The sequence below is a fragment of the Oncorhynchus mykiss genome, chromosome 28 (genome assembly GCF_013265735.2).
Source record: "Oncorhynchus mykiss isolate Arlee chromosome 28, USDA_OmykA_1.1, whole genome shotgun sequence".
NCBI lineage: Eukaryota > Metazoa > Chordata > Actinopteri > Salmoniformes > Salmonidae > Oncorhynchus > Oncorhynchus mykiss.
Window position 1 is genome coordinate 3,771,349 of NC_048592.1, and position 16,006 is coordinate 3,787,354.

The window sequence follows — 16,006 nt, forward strand, 5'->3', positions numbered from 1 at the left end:
TAACATGGGATACATATTGGCTTGTAGAGAGAGCACTTACAGTTGAAGTCGGAAGTTTACATACACATAGGTTGGAGTCTTTAAAACTTGTTTTTCAACCACTCCACACATTTCTTGTTAACAAACTATAGTTTTGGAAAGATGGTTAGGATATCTACTTTGTGCATTTTCAACAATTGTTTACAGACAGATTATTTCACTTATAACTCACTGTATCACAATTCCAGTGGGTCAGAAGTTTACGTACACTAAGTTGACTGTGCCTTTAAACAGCTTGGAAAATTCCAGAAAATGATGTAATGGCTTTAGAAGCTTCTGATAGGCAAATTGACATCATTTGAGTCAATTGGAGGTGTACCTGTGGATGTATTTCAAGGCCTACCTTCAAACTCAGTGCCTCTTTGCTTGACATCATGGGAAAATGAAAAGAAATCAGCCAAGACCTCAGAAAATATTGTAGACCACAAGTCTGGTTCATCATTGGGAACAATTTCCAAATGCCTGAAGGTACCACGTTCATCTGTACAAACAATAGTACGCAAGTATAAACACCATGGAACCAAGCAGCCGTCATACCGCTCAGGAAGGAGACGTGTTCTGTCTCCTAGAGATGAACGTACTTTGGTGGCAAAAGTGCAGATCAATCCCAGAACAACAACAAAGGACCCTGTGAAGATGCTGGAAGATATAGATACAAAAGTATCTATATCCACAGTAAAACAAGTCCTATATCGACATAACTTACAGCCTACAAACCTGACTCAGTTACACCAGCTCTGTCAGGAGGAATGGGCCAAAATTCACCCAACTCATTGTGGGAAGCTTGTGGAAGGCTATCCGAAATGTTTGACCCAATTTAAAGGCAATGCTACCAAATACTAATTGAGTGTATGTAAACTTCTGACCCACTGGGAATGTGATGAAAGAAATAAAAGCTGAAATAAATACATTCTCTCTACTATTATTCTGACATTTCCCATTCTTAAAATAAAGTGGTGATCCTAACTGATCTGAGACAGGGAATTCTTACTAGGATTAAATGTCAGGAATTGTGAAAAACTGAGTTTAAATGTATGGCTAAGGTGTATGTAAACTTCTGACTTCAACTGTAAATACCGGTCTCAGCTAAAGTGGGATGTAAAATACCCAGTTGTCTCTACTAACCAAATATGTGCAGGTTTGGAGGGGGATTGTATCATACATATCCAGCAACACTTCGTTCTCCACCCCCTCCATAACCCCCAATGCAATACATGTCAGATAGTAGGTTAACTGGGAAGGAACCAGTACACACTGCAAATTATTGTGAAGATGACTGAGATAAACAGACGGTAATCAAAAACATAGATGTAGGACCATTGATAAGCACGGAAACACTTGAGTGTAATGATTCTGTGGATGAAGTAGATAAATAGCCTATAATTCAAATAAGCAAGGTCAAGAACACTCCAGTGTGTTTTGTCAGCTGAAACAACTTTTAAGCAATTTAGGCAGGAAACTGCAAGTAAGTCAGTGTTAATGAATGGGAAAAAGTCCATTCACAAAGAGGTGTCAGGAATTTTAAGACATAACTGGGAAGGCTTATTTGCAGCAAAAGTAAAGGAAAAAAAATCCCTTTCGTACAATCATTTTTAGGAATCACCACTTTTCCGTAAGTAAAAAAAATGCAGTGAAACAGGACAGGCTACACAACCATTGCTTCAACAGAGGCTTCAAAACCGCTATGTGTGTGACAATCTTTTGTGAAGGAAATGCTACCTGCAAAAGTCTTACCCAATGATCTCCTCCACATCCAAAGTTAATGCAGTCGGTGCAAGAAAGCCATTGATAGCCAGGGTAAATAACGAATAGTTGAACCAAGTAATATTTCAAACAGATAGAAAAGTTCTCTACAATAATATATGCATGCCAGTATATTACAGTGTATTTTATTGGGGACTATGGAGGGGACAGAGTGAAAAGCCAGCAGCAGGCCATGCGACAAAGTCCCCCTCCAAAACAAACCATATTTGGTTAGTAGAGACGCTACGGAGTATTTCCCACCCCTACGAGCCAATATGTTCCCCATGTATAATATTGTACAGTGTATTGCTTTGGGGGCTATGGGGGGGGGGGGGGGGGGGGGGGGGGGGGGGGGGTGGGGGGGGGGGTGGAGAACGAAGTGTTGCTGGATAAGTACGACACAGTTCCTTTTTTTGAAAAACTAAAACTACACTGAAACTATTATCTTTGACTGAAAAACAAAATAAAATAAACCATCATAAATTATGTTTAGATTTTTTTTATTCTAAACTTTTCTAATGGTGTTTAAGCTTCTGAATCTAGAAGGGTAAATGCTGCAAGTAGATGTCGATGTATCAAATTGGCCTAACTGGTGCATCACTATCACTATCTATCACTAGCTAACAGCCAAGAAATCTAAGGTCAAGCACAGAGCGTGACTGGGTCAAGCTAGAACTTGCAGTCAACTACTGTTGCAAGACAGTTGGCACAGGTCCTCCTGAAATCACAGCGTGAGCGCTTTGCATGCATACTGAATCCTCTGGTAGCCAACGTCGATCCAACCCCTGTAGCAGAATGCTTGATGTGTCTGGCACTTCGCTCAACAGATATGAAGCCAATGATGAGAGAAACAGAGACTTTTGCACTTTAGTTAATCAGAGTTCAGCCGTGGAGCCAACAGGCCACCAGGAAGATGCCAGCATGATGAATCCAGCAAGCATCTTGGCCACAGTGCTTCAGACATGTGTCTTCCTATCGAGGATTGTGTCAGGGGTCACTGTCCAGCCGGAGGGTCAACCTGGCAGGGCATTATCAAATCAAATGTTATTGGTCACACATATTTAGCAAATGTTATTGCAGGTGTAGCAAAATGCTTGTGCACTAATATGTAACAATTAAAAACAATACACACAAATCTAAAGAATTAAGAAATATAACTTTTGACGTAAGAAAGAACACAAAAAAAACAAAGTACTACAAAGTGGCTTAGCAGCTAGAAGCAGAGGTTCTGTCTGTCGGCGCCATCTTACGGGTGCACTGTGCAGAAATCACTCCACCATTTTCTGGTTGCTCAAACTAGAATAGTTAGCCTAATTTCAGTTTGTGTGACAAAACAAGCACGTATAGTGTAGAGCCCTCAAACTCAACTCTGGATCTCAAAGCCAGTACCTGTCACGTTCCCTGGAATAATGATCGGACCAAGCTGCAGCGCGATATGGTTTCCACATTTTATTTATTAGAACCGCACAAAACAACAACCCATAACAAAGAGGTGTAACATACACTAGTCAAAACAATATCCCATGAAACACAGGTAGAAAAAATGCTACTTAAAAATGATCCCCAATTAGAGACAACGATAGCCAGCTGCCTGTAATTGGGAACCATATCAAGCACACCAACCTAGAAATATGAAAACTAGAATACCAACATAGAAATAATAAACTAGAATACAACATAGACATACATATACTAAATCCCCCCCAAGTCATGCCCTGACTTACTATACCATAGAGAAACAATGGTTCTCTATGGCCAGGGTATGACAGTACCACTGCGTTGTTTCATTGTTCCCCTCTAATTAGGGACTGATTTAGACCTGGGACAACAGGTGTGTGCAATTAATTATCAGGTAGAAAAGAAAACCAGCAGGCGCCGAACCTCGTAGGTTAAGATTTGAATACCCCTTATTGTACCAGCTAACCCACTGTGAAATATATTTTCTATAACCAAAAATATTGTATTTTCAGCTGTTTGAAGCTGGTGTACAAAACCAGCAGTAAAAGATGCAAAACTTAACAATGGGAAGCATAGAAATAGCGCACATAGAACAGATTTACTGCTTCTTAAACTTGCTTTTATTGAGAATTACATATCTATAACTAAAATTTCGGGTCGCCCAAAAAGTTACATATTGCATCTTTAAGTGCCCAGCGTGAGCAGTGGAAATACCTGGAAGAAGGAAAGGGGGGCATGTTTACAGTCACCTCTCCAATTCTGTCAGACAATGATGGCTTTTTATCTAAAGCTGTGCCCTGTGGCACTAGATCTGGTTTGTGCTCCTGAATCCCAAGTGTTCGTGGAGACAGTATTCTGTCTGTGGACAGCTGTCATCATACTTGAGAAATTGAACAACCACTTCTCTGGAACCCAGTCTTCTTAAAAATAAAGCAGAGAATCTTGTTTGGTTGAACAGAAACGCGTGCACACACACAGAAGCTGGCTGGCTGTGAACTGGGATTGGTAATAATCTGAGAAAGATTTAGGGAGTCCCATTGCTTTAGGACTTTGTCAGGTGGTTAAAGCATGTCCAAATTGGGGCTGGCAACAGTAGATGGGCCAGGGTGTACATTCACATTTCAGGATATCATCAACAGTAATACAATCAAGACACGGCAGAGGACAGGGAGGGCTCTGCAGTGTTAATTTATGACATTTGAATGTGCATCAGATGGCAACACATAGCAAGGCTCCTACCCTCCCACGTATAGGCTACTTTCTCCCCCTAAAACTAAAACTTCAACTGAAACTAAATAATATGACAACTAAATAGAAATGTTATCAAACTGAAACTAAATAAAAACGAGTAAATCAAATCTGAAAACTAACTGAAACTAAGTCAAATTTCAAATAAAAATCGAAAAGTGAAATAAAAACAAATTAAATCACAAAACTATAATAATCTTGGTAGAGATCTTGCTGAGTCTCCCTCAAAAACAAACCATATTTGGTTAGCAGAGACCCGGCCTACACTGTAGTTTCGTTTTTTTTTCATTTTTGGTCTTTATTTTCATAAATTACTTATTGCCTTTTCTTGTTGGCACAATACTAGTGGCCAATGATGAAAAAATATATACACTTTTTGAATGAATTCTTCCCATTGCAGTGGTTTGAATATCGGGCTTTTTTAAAAAAGGTTTCGAAATTACCATACAAACGTGGAGTCATGATTTGTGCTGCTGGCAGAATACTGGTGCGTCCTTCCTTATACCGCGCACCCTCAATTTGACTGCAGTAATCCCGAGAAGTGCGTTTCAGGTTATTTACTGATATGCAGCAGTATTTGTAGGAGATATGAAGCTGTGTCAGATCGTCGTCTCAAATTTCGTGTACCGGTATGTACCTTGTCGACCACGGAGATAATTGCGAATTTGCGACGGATTACGACAAGCGACCCTTTTCTCAACCCGCGGTTCCGTATTGACTGAGCACTATGCATTCAACTTTCTGAAAAACATTGGGCTTTTGCTATCGGTAGCCTCTTTGCCAACAGCAACAATGTATAATGTTATAAAAGGACTTGTTCTAACAGAATCCCGATGCTGGGATCCCGATAGTGAAAGGTCATACCAAGACCTATTCGATAAACTGGACACCAACAAGGATGGGAAGGTCGATGTTGCTGAATTGAGAGCGGGCCTAACCGCAATGGGCATGTCATTCCGCAGAGGTGCAGCGCAGGTAAAAGTAGAGCCATGCGGTTTCCCGACGTGAAGGATTTGGGATTGGGACATACAGTATGTGTAGCAAATATACGCAACACAGACCTAGACATAATGCCATTCTCATTCACTTAGCCTATTGGCCCATTTGTGGGCATTTCCCTGTAAATAAAACAACCTACTACTTTATATAAACGAAATACTCAACTTTTGCCGACTAACTAGTTTCTCCCTGTCACATTCTGGAGCGATAACTCCGTAGTAACCGTGTTAGTGTCTGGTGTTATCAGGGCAGGGCTGGTTTAAAGGGGCAATCTGCGACTCAAACAACAAAGCGGGCACCCCACCACTGTTTTGGTAAACAGCTGAGGGATGAGGCTGGATAAATGTAATATAAAAAGGGGGAGGGGGACTAGATCTGTCTCCAGCCATATGTTAGTACAACATTTGATGTATTAGCCCGGTTTTGACGAAACTTGGGTGAATGCTATTGAGATGTGGCATTTACAAAATAACACTGATTGGCCCAAGGGGGGCGCTGCATCATTCTTGGAGGACGACATGTTTAGTGTTGCCTTGTTTTAACCATGTTTTGAGGCTATACAGTATTTGTTTACAATGAAATAACTCAAGTAAATCAAGCTTATGTTTTGGGTTCTGATGGGATTAGACAGTTGAACTAATCTCACGAGGTTTTTATAAGTCATTTTCTTCAAGAATCAATGAGTATGTATCATGAATTTAAAAGTACAAAAATGAATGTAGCGATCACAGATTGTCCAGTGGGACACAGGTTTCATCATCAATATGACATCTACAAATGACTCATCCCCAGTATCAGGGAATGAAAACAGATATTGATTTGTGTTGTTACTAGCACTGCTAGAGTGGAGATACCTGCCCCATTGACTTGGCCATCATCTCCAGTATCAGGGAATGAACACAGATATTGGTTTGTGTTGTTACTAGCACCACTAGAGTGGAGATACCTGCCCCATTGACTTGGCCACCATCTCCAGTCATTATGCAATATTCATTAATGTGCACAACATGCTCTTATGGTTACACAGTATCGCTATAACATTAGCCTACCATTTAATGATAGCATTGAAAAGCTATACTGTTCCTGTGTGAGTCAATATGCAACTGCATGAATTAGCGAGGCAGCCTATGTGATGCCTATGACTCGTAGTTGTGTGTGAGTAACCTTGCCAATGTACAAAGTTCTGCTTCAGCGGTTCAACTTCCAACAGTGAGGCAAATAGACTAATCCTCTCCTTTGTGTTTGTGCAGAAAATTGTATCGTCTGGTGACGAAAACAAAGATGGAGGGCTTGACTTCAATGAGTTCAACAAATACCTGAAAGAACACGAGAAGAAACTGCGCCTGACGTTCAAGAGCTTGGACAAAAACAACGATGGTAGGTTGCCACATCATATCCTTCTCCACAAGGCACGGGTGATCTGGGGGGGGGGGGGGGATCACTGGTGACACAATGTTTAGGAAGTACAGTACTTGATGAGCAGCGAGATCACTACAGCTAGACTTCAGTATTTGACATTTGTCCAGGACCCTAGGATGCCGGGAGATGCGTTCAATACCGTCCACTAGGGGCAGCGTGAGCATGTATTACTATCTGGCTCCCAGTTTGCTAGGGCGTTGTGAATGGGGATACAGGAAGGGTCACGGTTCTGTTTTAACCTTATCCCAAACCTTAACCAGGCGAAATTTATGCCTAAACTTAATCCTCAAGTTTTTTATGATTAACCCTCAATTTGTTCTGTTTTTACAACCTTCACCTTTGACCTACTTTCACTTCACCCATAGATGTTCATCCACCCCCCCTGGACTATTGTTGAAATCTGAAGTGAGACTGTGATCTTGTTGTGCTGAGACCTGTCTCTGTCAGAATGACTGCACATGATTCTTACAACAATGTAACATCACTGTTACAACAACAAGGCATGATAGAACATGCATTATACTTATGAACATATACTTGTGAACTAGAGCATGTACTTAAACAAAACCCTTGAAATGTTTCTATCATTTCCTCCAGGGCACATCGATGCCTCTGAGATCAAGCAGTCCCTTGAAGAGCTGGGCATGGACATAACCAAGGAAGAGGCCCAGACCATCCTACAAAGGTTTGTCCTCATAAGCTAAGTGTCCCTTCATTAGCCATGTCATTTCTTACAAACTATAAGCATTTTAGTCTATTCCACTTATCAACTAATCATCAAACCCTTGATGAGTTAAATTAGTGCTGGATTGGAACAAAAATGGTCAAGTTGGCTAAAGCAGAAGTAGAATGGTAACCAGGCTAGTACTGTTACTATCTGCTCTGTGACCTCATATCCTGTTTGTGCAGCATGGACATTGATGGCACCATGATGGTGGACTGGAACGAGTGGAGGGATCACTTCCTGTTCAATCCTGCCCATAACCTGAACGAGATCATACGCTACTGGAAACACTCCTCGGTGAGTGGGTTACCCAGTCCGGATTCACACCTGCACCCACACACCCCTTGAAAAACAAGATGTGTACAAGCAATATTGTGGAGAAACTCCTATCTTATTGACTTTCTTTCAACAAAATGTTCATCTCCAGTGCATGGTTTATCTCCAGTCCAGATCATCTTACAAATTCTGTTTCTGGGAGATAGCGAGTCCCTTTTATAAACTTTTTGCTGAGACACTACATGCTAGGCTGGTGTTGCTGCAATTTCTCAAGCCACAACTGGTGAGATAGCAGGTCTGGACAAGACGTTCCTCTCTCAGCATTGTACAACTTTATCAGTCAGGCCAGTTGGTAGGGTAGGTGGTAGTGTGTGAGAATAGGCCTGTTGGTAGGGTAGGTGGTAGTGTGTGTTTCTCTACAGCAAGTTTTGTTGACCACATGTGCTACTTACAAATAGCATGCAGTTGATCTTACAGGCCTGACTGATGAAGTTGCAACAGTATAAAAGGCTGCAGTGCACGGGGGCTATTGATCAGGGATATGGATCACCACTGCACAAGTTTTCAAATATTTTTCCCGATGTATGCTTGAGTGCACAATGCTATGATAAACGTTCAAAACTCTTGGTGGTGGTTGATGGGCATAAGGACAATATAACGTCATTCTTCTTTCACTCACTAGGTGCTGGACATAGGTGAGAGCATTGCCATCCCTGATGAGTTCACAGAGGAGGAGAAGACCTCTGGTGGCTGGTGGAAACAGCTGGCGGCCGGGGCGATGGCTGGGGCGGTCTCTCGCACAGGCACCGCCCCCCTGGACAGGGTGAAGGTCTTCATGCAGGTTGAGTACTGGAAGGGTTGTTACTAAAGAGGATGGGAATACAATGCTTTATAACTACAGGTATGATTTAACCACAACCCTTATTCCTAACATCATACCTTGTGAAAAAAGACTACAGTACAACGAATGCAAACATTTCATCAAAATGGTGTATTCTCCAACCCCTGTGGTTGTGTTTCAGGTCCACTCCTCCAAGTCCAACCGGGTCACCCTGCTGGGAGGATTCAAGCAGATGATTAAGGAAGGGGGCGTGGCCTCATTATGGCGAGGGAACGGGGTCAACGTGTTAAAAATAGCCCCTGAGACTGCTATCAAGTTCATGGCCTACGAACAGGTTGGACACCGTTTCTTCTGTTTTTAGTTTGATGGACGGAGGGGGAGAAGCAGGAGGAGAGAGAGACCTATAGAGGAAGTTACAGCGCGACATTTAGAACAGGAAGTAAATAGTACAATGATGGCGGGAATAGGAAATGGGACAGAGAGGGGAAGACAGACAGGGAAAATGAACACCTACAGTATGTGAGAATGCTGTTCATTGACTACAGCGCAGCGGTCAACAGCACAGTGCCTTCCAAGCTCATCACTAAACTATGGACCCTCAAGAGTAGGTTAAAGTACCTGAGTTTGGCACTGAAATTCAAGTACTGGTATACCTTGAAAAACAGACATTTTCTCAAGTTGACACTTGAAAGTACTTGAATTAAAATGAGGGGAGAACAGATAATGATCAAATATGTTTATGAAAAATTATAGAAAAATGTATTGGTTTTGCAAACTATTTTCCAGGCAGACTACCAAATTTGATTTCCTCTCGTGTTTCGTGCTGTGGTTGCCAGGCGAGCTCGCTCATTCCACCCACACTGCCACTCAGCCAGGCAGGTACAGATCTGACTGATTAGGCGCGGCCAAACGTGACATCGATAGCTAAAATTCCCAGGGCGCCCGCAATATTCCACTTTATCAAGCGGCAGCTGTGGTCCTGCTGTTCTGGTGGCCGTTTACGTGCTGTTTTCCTCATACAGCCCTCCCGCCCTTCTCCAGTAGGCATGTCCCAGAACTCTGCTCATCACTACTCAAATGACAAAATCATCAGTACTGACTTACCACTCATGTATATAGTGAAACAGTGTATTATTGAGTAGAACTTGTAAGGTAGTGATGAATATTATGTTTATTTTCTTTTCATGAGGTTGTGGTGCTATACTGCCATCTGGTGGCGATTAGTAACAATTGCATAATATGAACTATTAGAAATGGATGTTCCTTGAAAATAAATATTAGTACTTGAAAGTCCTCGAATTTGACTTGTTATTGTCTGTATGAACCCTTCCTGACGGGCCGGCCCTGGTGGTGAGGGTAGGCAACAACACATCCGCCGCGCTGACCCTCAACACGGGGCCCCGCAATGGTGTGTGCTTAGTCTCCTCCTGTACTCCCTGTTCGCGCACCACTCCAACACCACAATTAAGTTTGCAGACGACATGAAGGTGGTAGGCCTGATCACTGACAACGATGAGACAGCCTACAGGGAGGTCAGAGACCTGTCAGCAAGACAAAAGAGCTGATCGTGGACTACAGGAAACGGAGGGCCGAGCACACCCCCATCCACATCGATGAGGCTGTAGTGGGGCAGGTCGGGAGCTTCAAGTTCCTCGGTGTCCACATCATTAACGAGTATCATGGTCCATACACACACATTCCAACACAGTCATGAAGAGGGCACAACAATGCCTCTTCTCCCTCAGGAGGCTGAAAATATTTGTCCTGGGCCCTCAGATCCTCAACAAATTCTACAGCTGCACCATTGAGAGCATCCTGACTGGTATGGTAACTGCTCGGCCACCAACCGCAAGAAACAGCAGAGGGTAGTGCGTATGGCCCAGTACATCACCGGGGCCAGGCTCACTGCCATCAAGGACCTCTATACCAGGTGGTGTCAGAGGAAGGCCCTTAAAATGTTCAAAGACTCCAGCCACCGATGCACCAAATCTGGAACCAACAGGACCCTGAACAGTTTCTACATCCGAGCCATAAGACTGCTACATAGTTAACCAACCTGGACTATCCACATTTGTCTTTTTTGCACTCACTCTTTTGACTCATCACATATGCTGCTGTTACTGTTACGGTTATGGTCTTTCCTGTTGCCTAGTCACTTTATCCCTACATGTATGTACATATCTACCTTTCACTGCTAGTCTACGGCTGTTGTTTACAGAGGGAGAAAGAGAGGGGTTCTAATAGTATCTCTGTGTTATCCTCATGGTGTATCTCAACTCTCTCCCCCATCAGTATAAGAAGCTGCTGACACCAGAGGGAGGGAAGGTCCAGACCCACCAGAGGTTCATGGCTGGCTCTCTGGCAGGAGCCACCGCCCAGTCATCCATCTACCCCATGGAGGTGAGAGGACCACCCACTGTTACCGAGTGTCTCCGTCACTGTCAGATCCATGGAATTAATTTGATGAAGTAGCAATCCCATAGTACAGCAACATGAATCAGTCAACTGCATTCACGTTAGCAGGTGGTATACAATTAATTTAACATAAGAAACACTTTATCTCAGGAAGAAATATGTCCCTGAAAATATATTTCTCGGGTACATTTTGAACCTAAAAGTTTCAACTTAAACGTTAGTGTAACCGAACATACAAACGTTTCATGGGAACGTTGCAGGAACATTTCTGTGTAACAGTTGTCAGGACGTCACCTGATGGTCCCAAAGAATCTTCGTTTTCTTCCATTACACGTCACACCTTGTTACTTTTGCCGAGTCAATCAAGGCCCTGATTGGTGAACCACTGATCCATTCACAGCTCTTTGTTTTTGGCAAGGGAAACTCACACACAGTGCTTTTAACATAGTGTTTTCAACTTTCATACTGTATTTGACACACGTTGACATGATTACATTGTGCATTTTCATTCATACAGTCATTATTATGCAGTGTGCAAAGCTGTCATCAAGGCAAAGGGTGGCTATTTGAAGAATCTCAAATATAAAATATACTTTGATTTGTTTAACACTTTGTTTGGTTACTACATGATGTTATTTAATAGTTTTGATGTCTTCACTATTATTCTACAATGTAGAAAATAGTCAGTTAAGAAAAACCCTTGAATGAGTAAAACTTTTGATCGGTAGTGTATTTTAATGTAAATATTTGGCAAACACCCTGAACTGATCGAATAAAAATCAGTTTCTCATTGAAAGATTGCAATCTGTAGGATCAGCACACATTATGACAGCATTTCCACTACCTCTCATAAACTATCAGTACTTATTAATTCTATATAGCTGAGCATCATCTCTCCATTGTCTTCTTTCTCCTTTTAGGTGATGAAGACCAGACTGACTCTGGGGAAAACTGGCCAGTATAATGGAATGTTTGACTGTGCCAAGAAGATTCTGAGGAAAGAGGGCATCAAAGCCTTCTATAAAGGCTACACTCCCAACATGATAGGCATCATTCCCTATGCTGGCATCGACCTAGCTGTTTACGAGGTATGCAGGCTGACGATTTCTATCATAGAGTCAATGCTGTTTCTCATTCCACATTGTAGTACTGCAATGATTTACAGTTCACTGACGTGCATTACTGAAAACGGAGAATTCCATAATGTTGGACGTTTTTCAGGACTCAAGATTGAATCCACTGAATTGTGTTCATCGAACGGTTGTGTTATTCTAAATGAGAGAAGGCTGACCACGTTAATGTGACCACTGTCTGAACACCGATTCTCTTTGGCGCCAGTCACATCCCCTAAATGATGATACTTCCCTTGTCCCTTACCCCACCCTCTCTTTGTGCACCCTAGAGCCTGAAGAATGCATGGTTGTCCCGCTATGCCAAAGACACAGCCAACCCTGGCATCTTGGTGCTGTTGGGCTGTGGCACCATCTCCAGCACCTGTGGCCAGCTGGCCAGTTACCCCCTCGCCCTGCTTCGCACACGCATGCAGGCACAAGGTAATAAATACATCTGCAACTAGATGAGATATTCTTTATTTATTGAAGCCGAAAAACATTCCAAATCATCTCTCCAGCAGCACAGAAAGAAATCTTTGACGAATGGATCCAGCTGCTACAGACAGTGTATGTCCTGATATGTAGGCTGCTACAGACAGTGTATGTCCTGATATGTAGGCTGCTACAGACAGTGTATGTCCTGATATGTAGGCTGCTACAGACAGTGTATGTCCTGATATGTAGGCTGCTACAGACAGTGTATGTCCTGATATGTAGGCTGCTACAGACAGTGTATGTCCTGATATGTAGGCTGCTACAGACAGTGTATGTCCTGATATGTAGGCTGCTACAGACAGTGTATGTCCTGATATGTAGGCTGCTACAGACAGTGTATGTCCTGATATGTAGGCTGCTACAGACAGTGTATGTCCTGATATGTAGGCTGCTACTGATTTGTCCTGATATGTAGGCTGTGTAACCTTTTCTTTCCTTCTGCATCCTTTTGTTCATTTACTGTCTCTCTCAGCAACTCTGGAAGCGTCGGACAAGTCCACCATGACTGGACTGATGAAGGGGATCATGGCTAACGAGGGTTTCTTTGGACTGTACCGGGGTATCCTGCCCAACTTCATGAAAGTGATTCCTGCTGTGAGCCTCAGCTATGTGGTCTACGAGTACATGAAGACCGGCCTGGGGATCTCCAAATGATGCAGGGACAGTCATACAGGATGTTAAGTCTTTAGGTCTTTTTGGACAGTTTAGTTGGAACTTAGTGATCCGCACAGACTTTTATGACAACCAAACGTTGCCATCTTGTGATCACTCTGTGTACTGGGCCTTACGAGGAGAACCATGAAATCAAGGTTGGGTCTGAGATAGGCCATAGCAGTAGACTCTCCAAAAAGGATGCTCTTCTCTTTAACTCCAGGTGAAATTCCAATATGGTGCAATATACCCGTTAAGAACTGCATTATGGACCTTAAAACATAGAGGACGAGGTATCGATGTCTTCAGGTGAACACTGTGAACGAGGTTCAAGAGCTTTGTCCAAACTATTTTTGTTCCACTGTAATATTAGACGCTCCATGCGCACATTTTAGAGAATCCCACACTACTACAGTTTGCTATAGAATTCTGTGGTAAATTGTAGTCTGGGTACCAGTCAATTTAGCTAACGTTCCACTACCTGTACTCCGTGTCATAAGATATATTTAAAGAATGAAGAAAGACCCGTCTCTTTGGAATATGACATGGAGTAGGCTACAAGGAGTGGAATGTTAGCTAAATAGACTGGTACCCATCATCAACGAGCACTCCGGGTTGAGTATGATTGTCCTCCTGGTGGGTCCTGCTTGTGGGTCTTCAGATGGCTGAAGAGGCCGATCCGGGAGCCACATATTTTGATGCGGTATGGGCCAGGGTGAGTGGTGGTGGCAGGTGGGCGTTCTTGATGGGAAGTCTCTCCTTTCGAAGTTGCCGCTTGTCCTCTGCGGCACGGCAGAGATTTTCTTTGTACCATGCAACTTCGTCGTGGACAGCTTTTCTCCATGTCGACCTGTCGAGGAGTGGAATGTTAGCCAAAAAGGCTGGTACCCAGGCTAAGTAAACTGTAGTATACTGTAGAATACTATACTACACACGGTAGTATCCCTCGATCAGGGTATTACTTAATATATAATTTGGTAGTATACTGTAGAATACTATACTACACAGTGTGGTATTCCTCATTCATGTGTAGTACTTACTGTAGAATTCTGTAGTGAATTCTGTAGAAATATATTATAATATTTGAATAACTATAGTATATTAGTAATATATGCATAAAACACTATAGTAAATAGTACAGTCATGTCCACAGAACACTGCAGTACATACTATAGTTTTTTAACTATAGTAATACTACAGTATTTATAAGTGTGCCTTACCCTCAGTTCAATATCATATGTTTCTATCTTATTTGGTTGGTTATATTTATTTGTACAGGTTAGTGTCATTTACAACTGCTGTTTTAATGCAATGTTTTCACGTGTTTTAACAGATGATTTACAAACATGTCTTTTTTTCCTTTGTGCTATTCTTGAAATACAATGCCTACCCTGTTGTTGACCATTAAGCTGAATCTCAAGCAAAAATATTCATCGTTACAAAAGCTTGCATGCAAATATTGTCTATGAATCATTACTGGAGCTGAGGGGGAAGTCTTAAAAGATGCTGCCTCTTTTTTTGCTAAGCTTGACTGAAATTTAAGTAGGTTGTCTACTGTCAATACTGGTTTCCAATTCAGAATCGCTTCAGGATCCCCCCCTACACACACACTCCATATGCATGCCATGCACCCACTAAAGATTTTTACTACTTGAGGCCAATGGTTGTTATGTTGCATCAATGTCTTATGTCTTAATTATGTTTGAATATGTAATAGGTCTACTATGCCTGAATGAATTGACATTGTGAGAGTTGTATGAATGTCCTCACAAAGCTTAGACTGAAAGAAAAGCAATGCATGTGTTATGGGTCGAAACAAATGTTTACAGATGGTTGTCCACGTATAAATAAAAATTCACAATGGAATGTTTTCAATTTAATTTAAATGAATAGTGCACACCCAGTGCAAAGCCAACTCCAAATTGTCAATGCTGTGTGCATGTCGCATCTAGAGGTCTTGCAGTGCACGTTTGTGAATGCTTATTCCGCGAATGATTTAATTGATCTGTGTCAATCAACTCTAGATCATCGTCATCCCTGTGCGGACATCCAAAAACCTATCCAATCAATTTACTGTGTACCTTTAAATATATATATATATTATTCATAATACAAAAATCAACAACTTACATTAAACATGTCAAACAAAACAAAACACGGGTATTAACAAGAAAATACTCAAACATACAAAAAATATCAATAAAATAATACAAATAACTATTCTAGTGCAATTGTATTGACCCTGAGAAAATGTCATGATTAAGGAAGCTGTTATTCAATAGGGATAATGTCTTAAGAGAATTCAATCAAAAACATGTGTAATTTTGGTATAGAATTCTGGAATTTGTGTTTGTTTATAAAGTATTTGGCAACAATAATTTTTAAAAATTCAATCATTTCAATGGTCTTGTTATCATTGCAATAGTAACATATTATATCCTTCATGTCAAAAACATGGGTAGTGTTCATAATGGTAAATAAGTATTCTGCAAGGTTTTCACAGAATTCGGACACACATTTACGTTCAAAGAACGAGTCAGATCCTCACCTTTTTCACAGAAAACGCAGGTAATAGCCACAAATTTG

The 16,006-nt window shown here is 41.8% G+C and overlaps 1 protein-coding gene and 1 long non-coding RNA gene across 2 annotated transcripts; one reads left to right on the forward strand and one right to left on the reverse strand.

The window, feature by feature from the left end:
- Window positions 1-2,156: 2,156 nt before the first annotated feature.
- LOC118944868 lies at window positions 2,157-3,302 on the reverse strand. Its single transcript, XR_005040264.1, has 3 exons — window positions 3,172-3,302; window positions 3,033-3,072; window positions 2,157-2,800 (listed from the first exon to the last, which is right to left on the reverse strand). It is a non-coding gene; the product is annotated as an uncharacterized LOC118944868 (long non-coding RNA).
- Window positions 3,303-4,947: 1,645 nt separating this feature from the next.
- On the forward strand, window positions 4,948-15,286 carry LOC110508366 (calcium-binding mitochondrial carrier protein SCaMC-1). The gene is made up of 10 exons (XM_021588842.2): window positions 4,948-5,463; window positions 6,738-6,864; window positions 7,504-7,591; window positions 7,816-7,927; window positions 8,589-8,747; window positions 8,929-9,081; window positions 11,040-11,147; window positions 12,083-12,250; window positions 12,565-12,715; window positions 13,242-15,286. The coding sequence occupies exons 1-10, from the start codon at window positions 5,281-5,283 to the stop codon at window positions 13,421-13,423; spliced, it is 1,431 nt and encodes a 476-aa protein (XP_021444517.2). The 5' UTR covers window positions 4,948-5,280; the 3' UTR covers window positions 13,424-15,286.
- The last annotated feature ends 720 nt before the right edge of the window (window positions 15,287-16,006 follow it).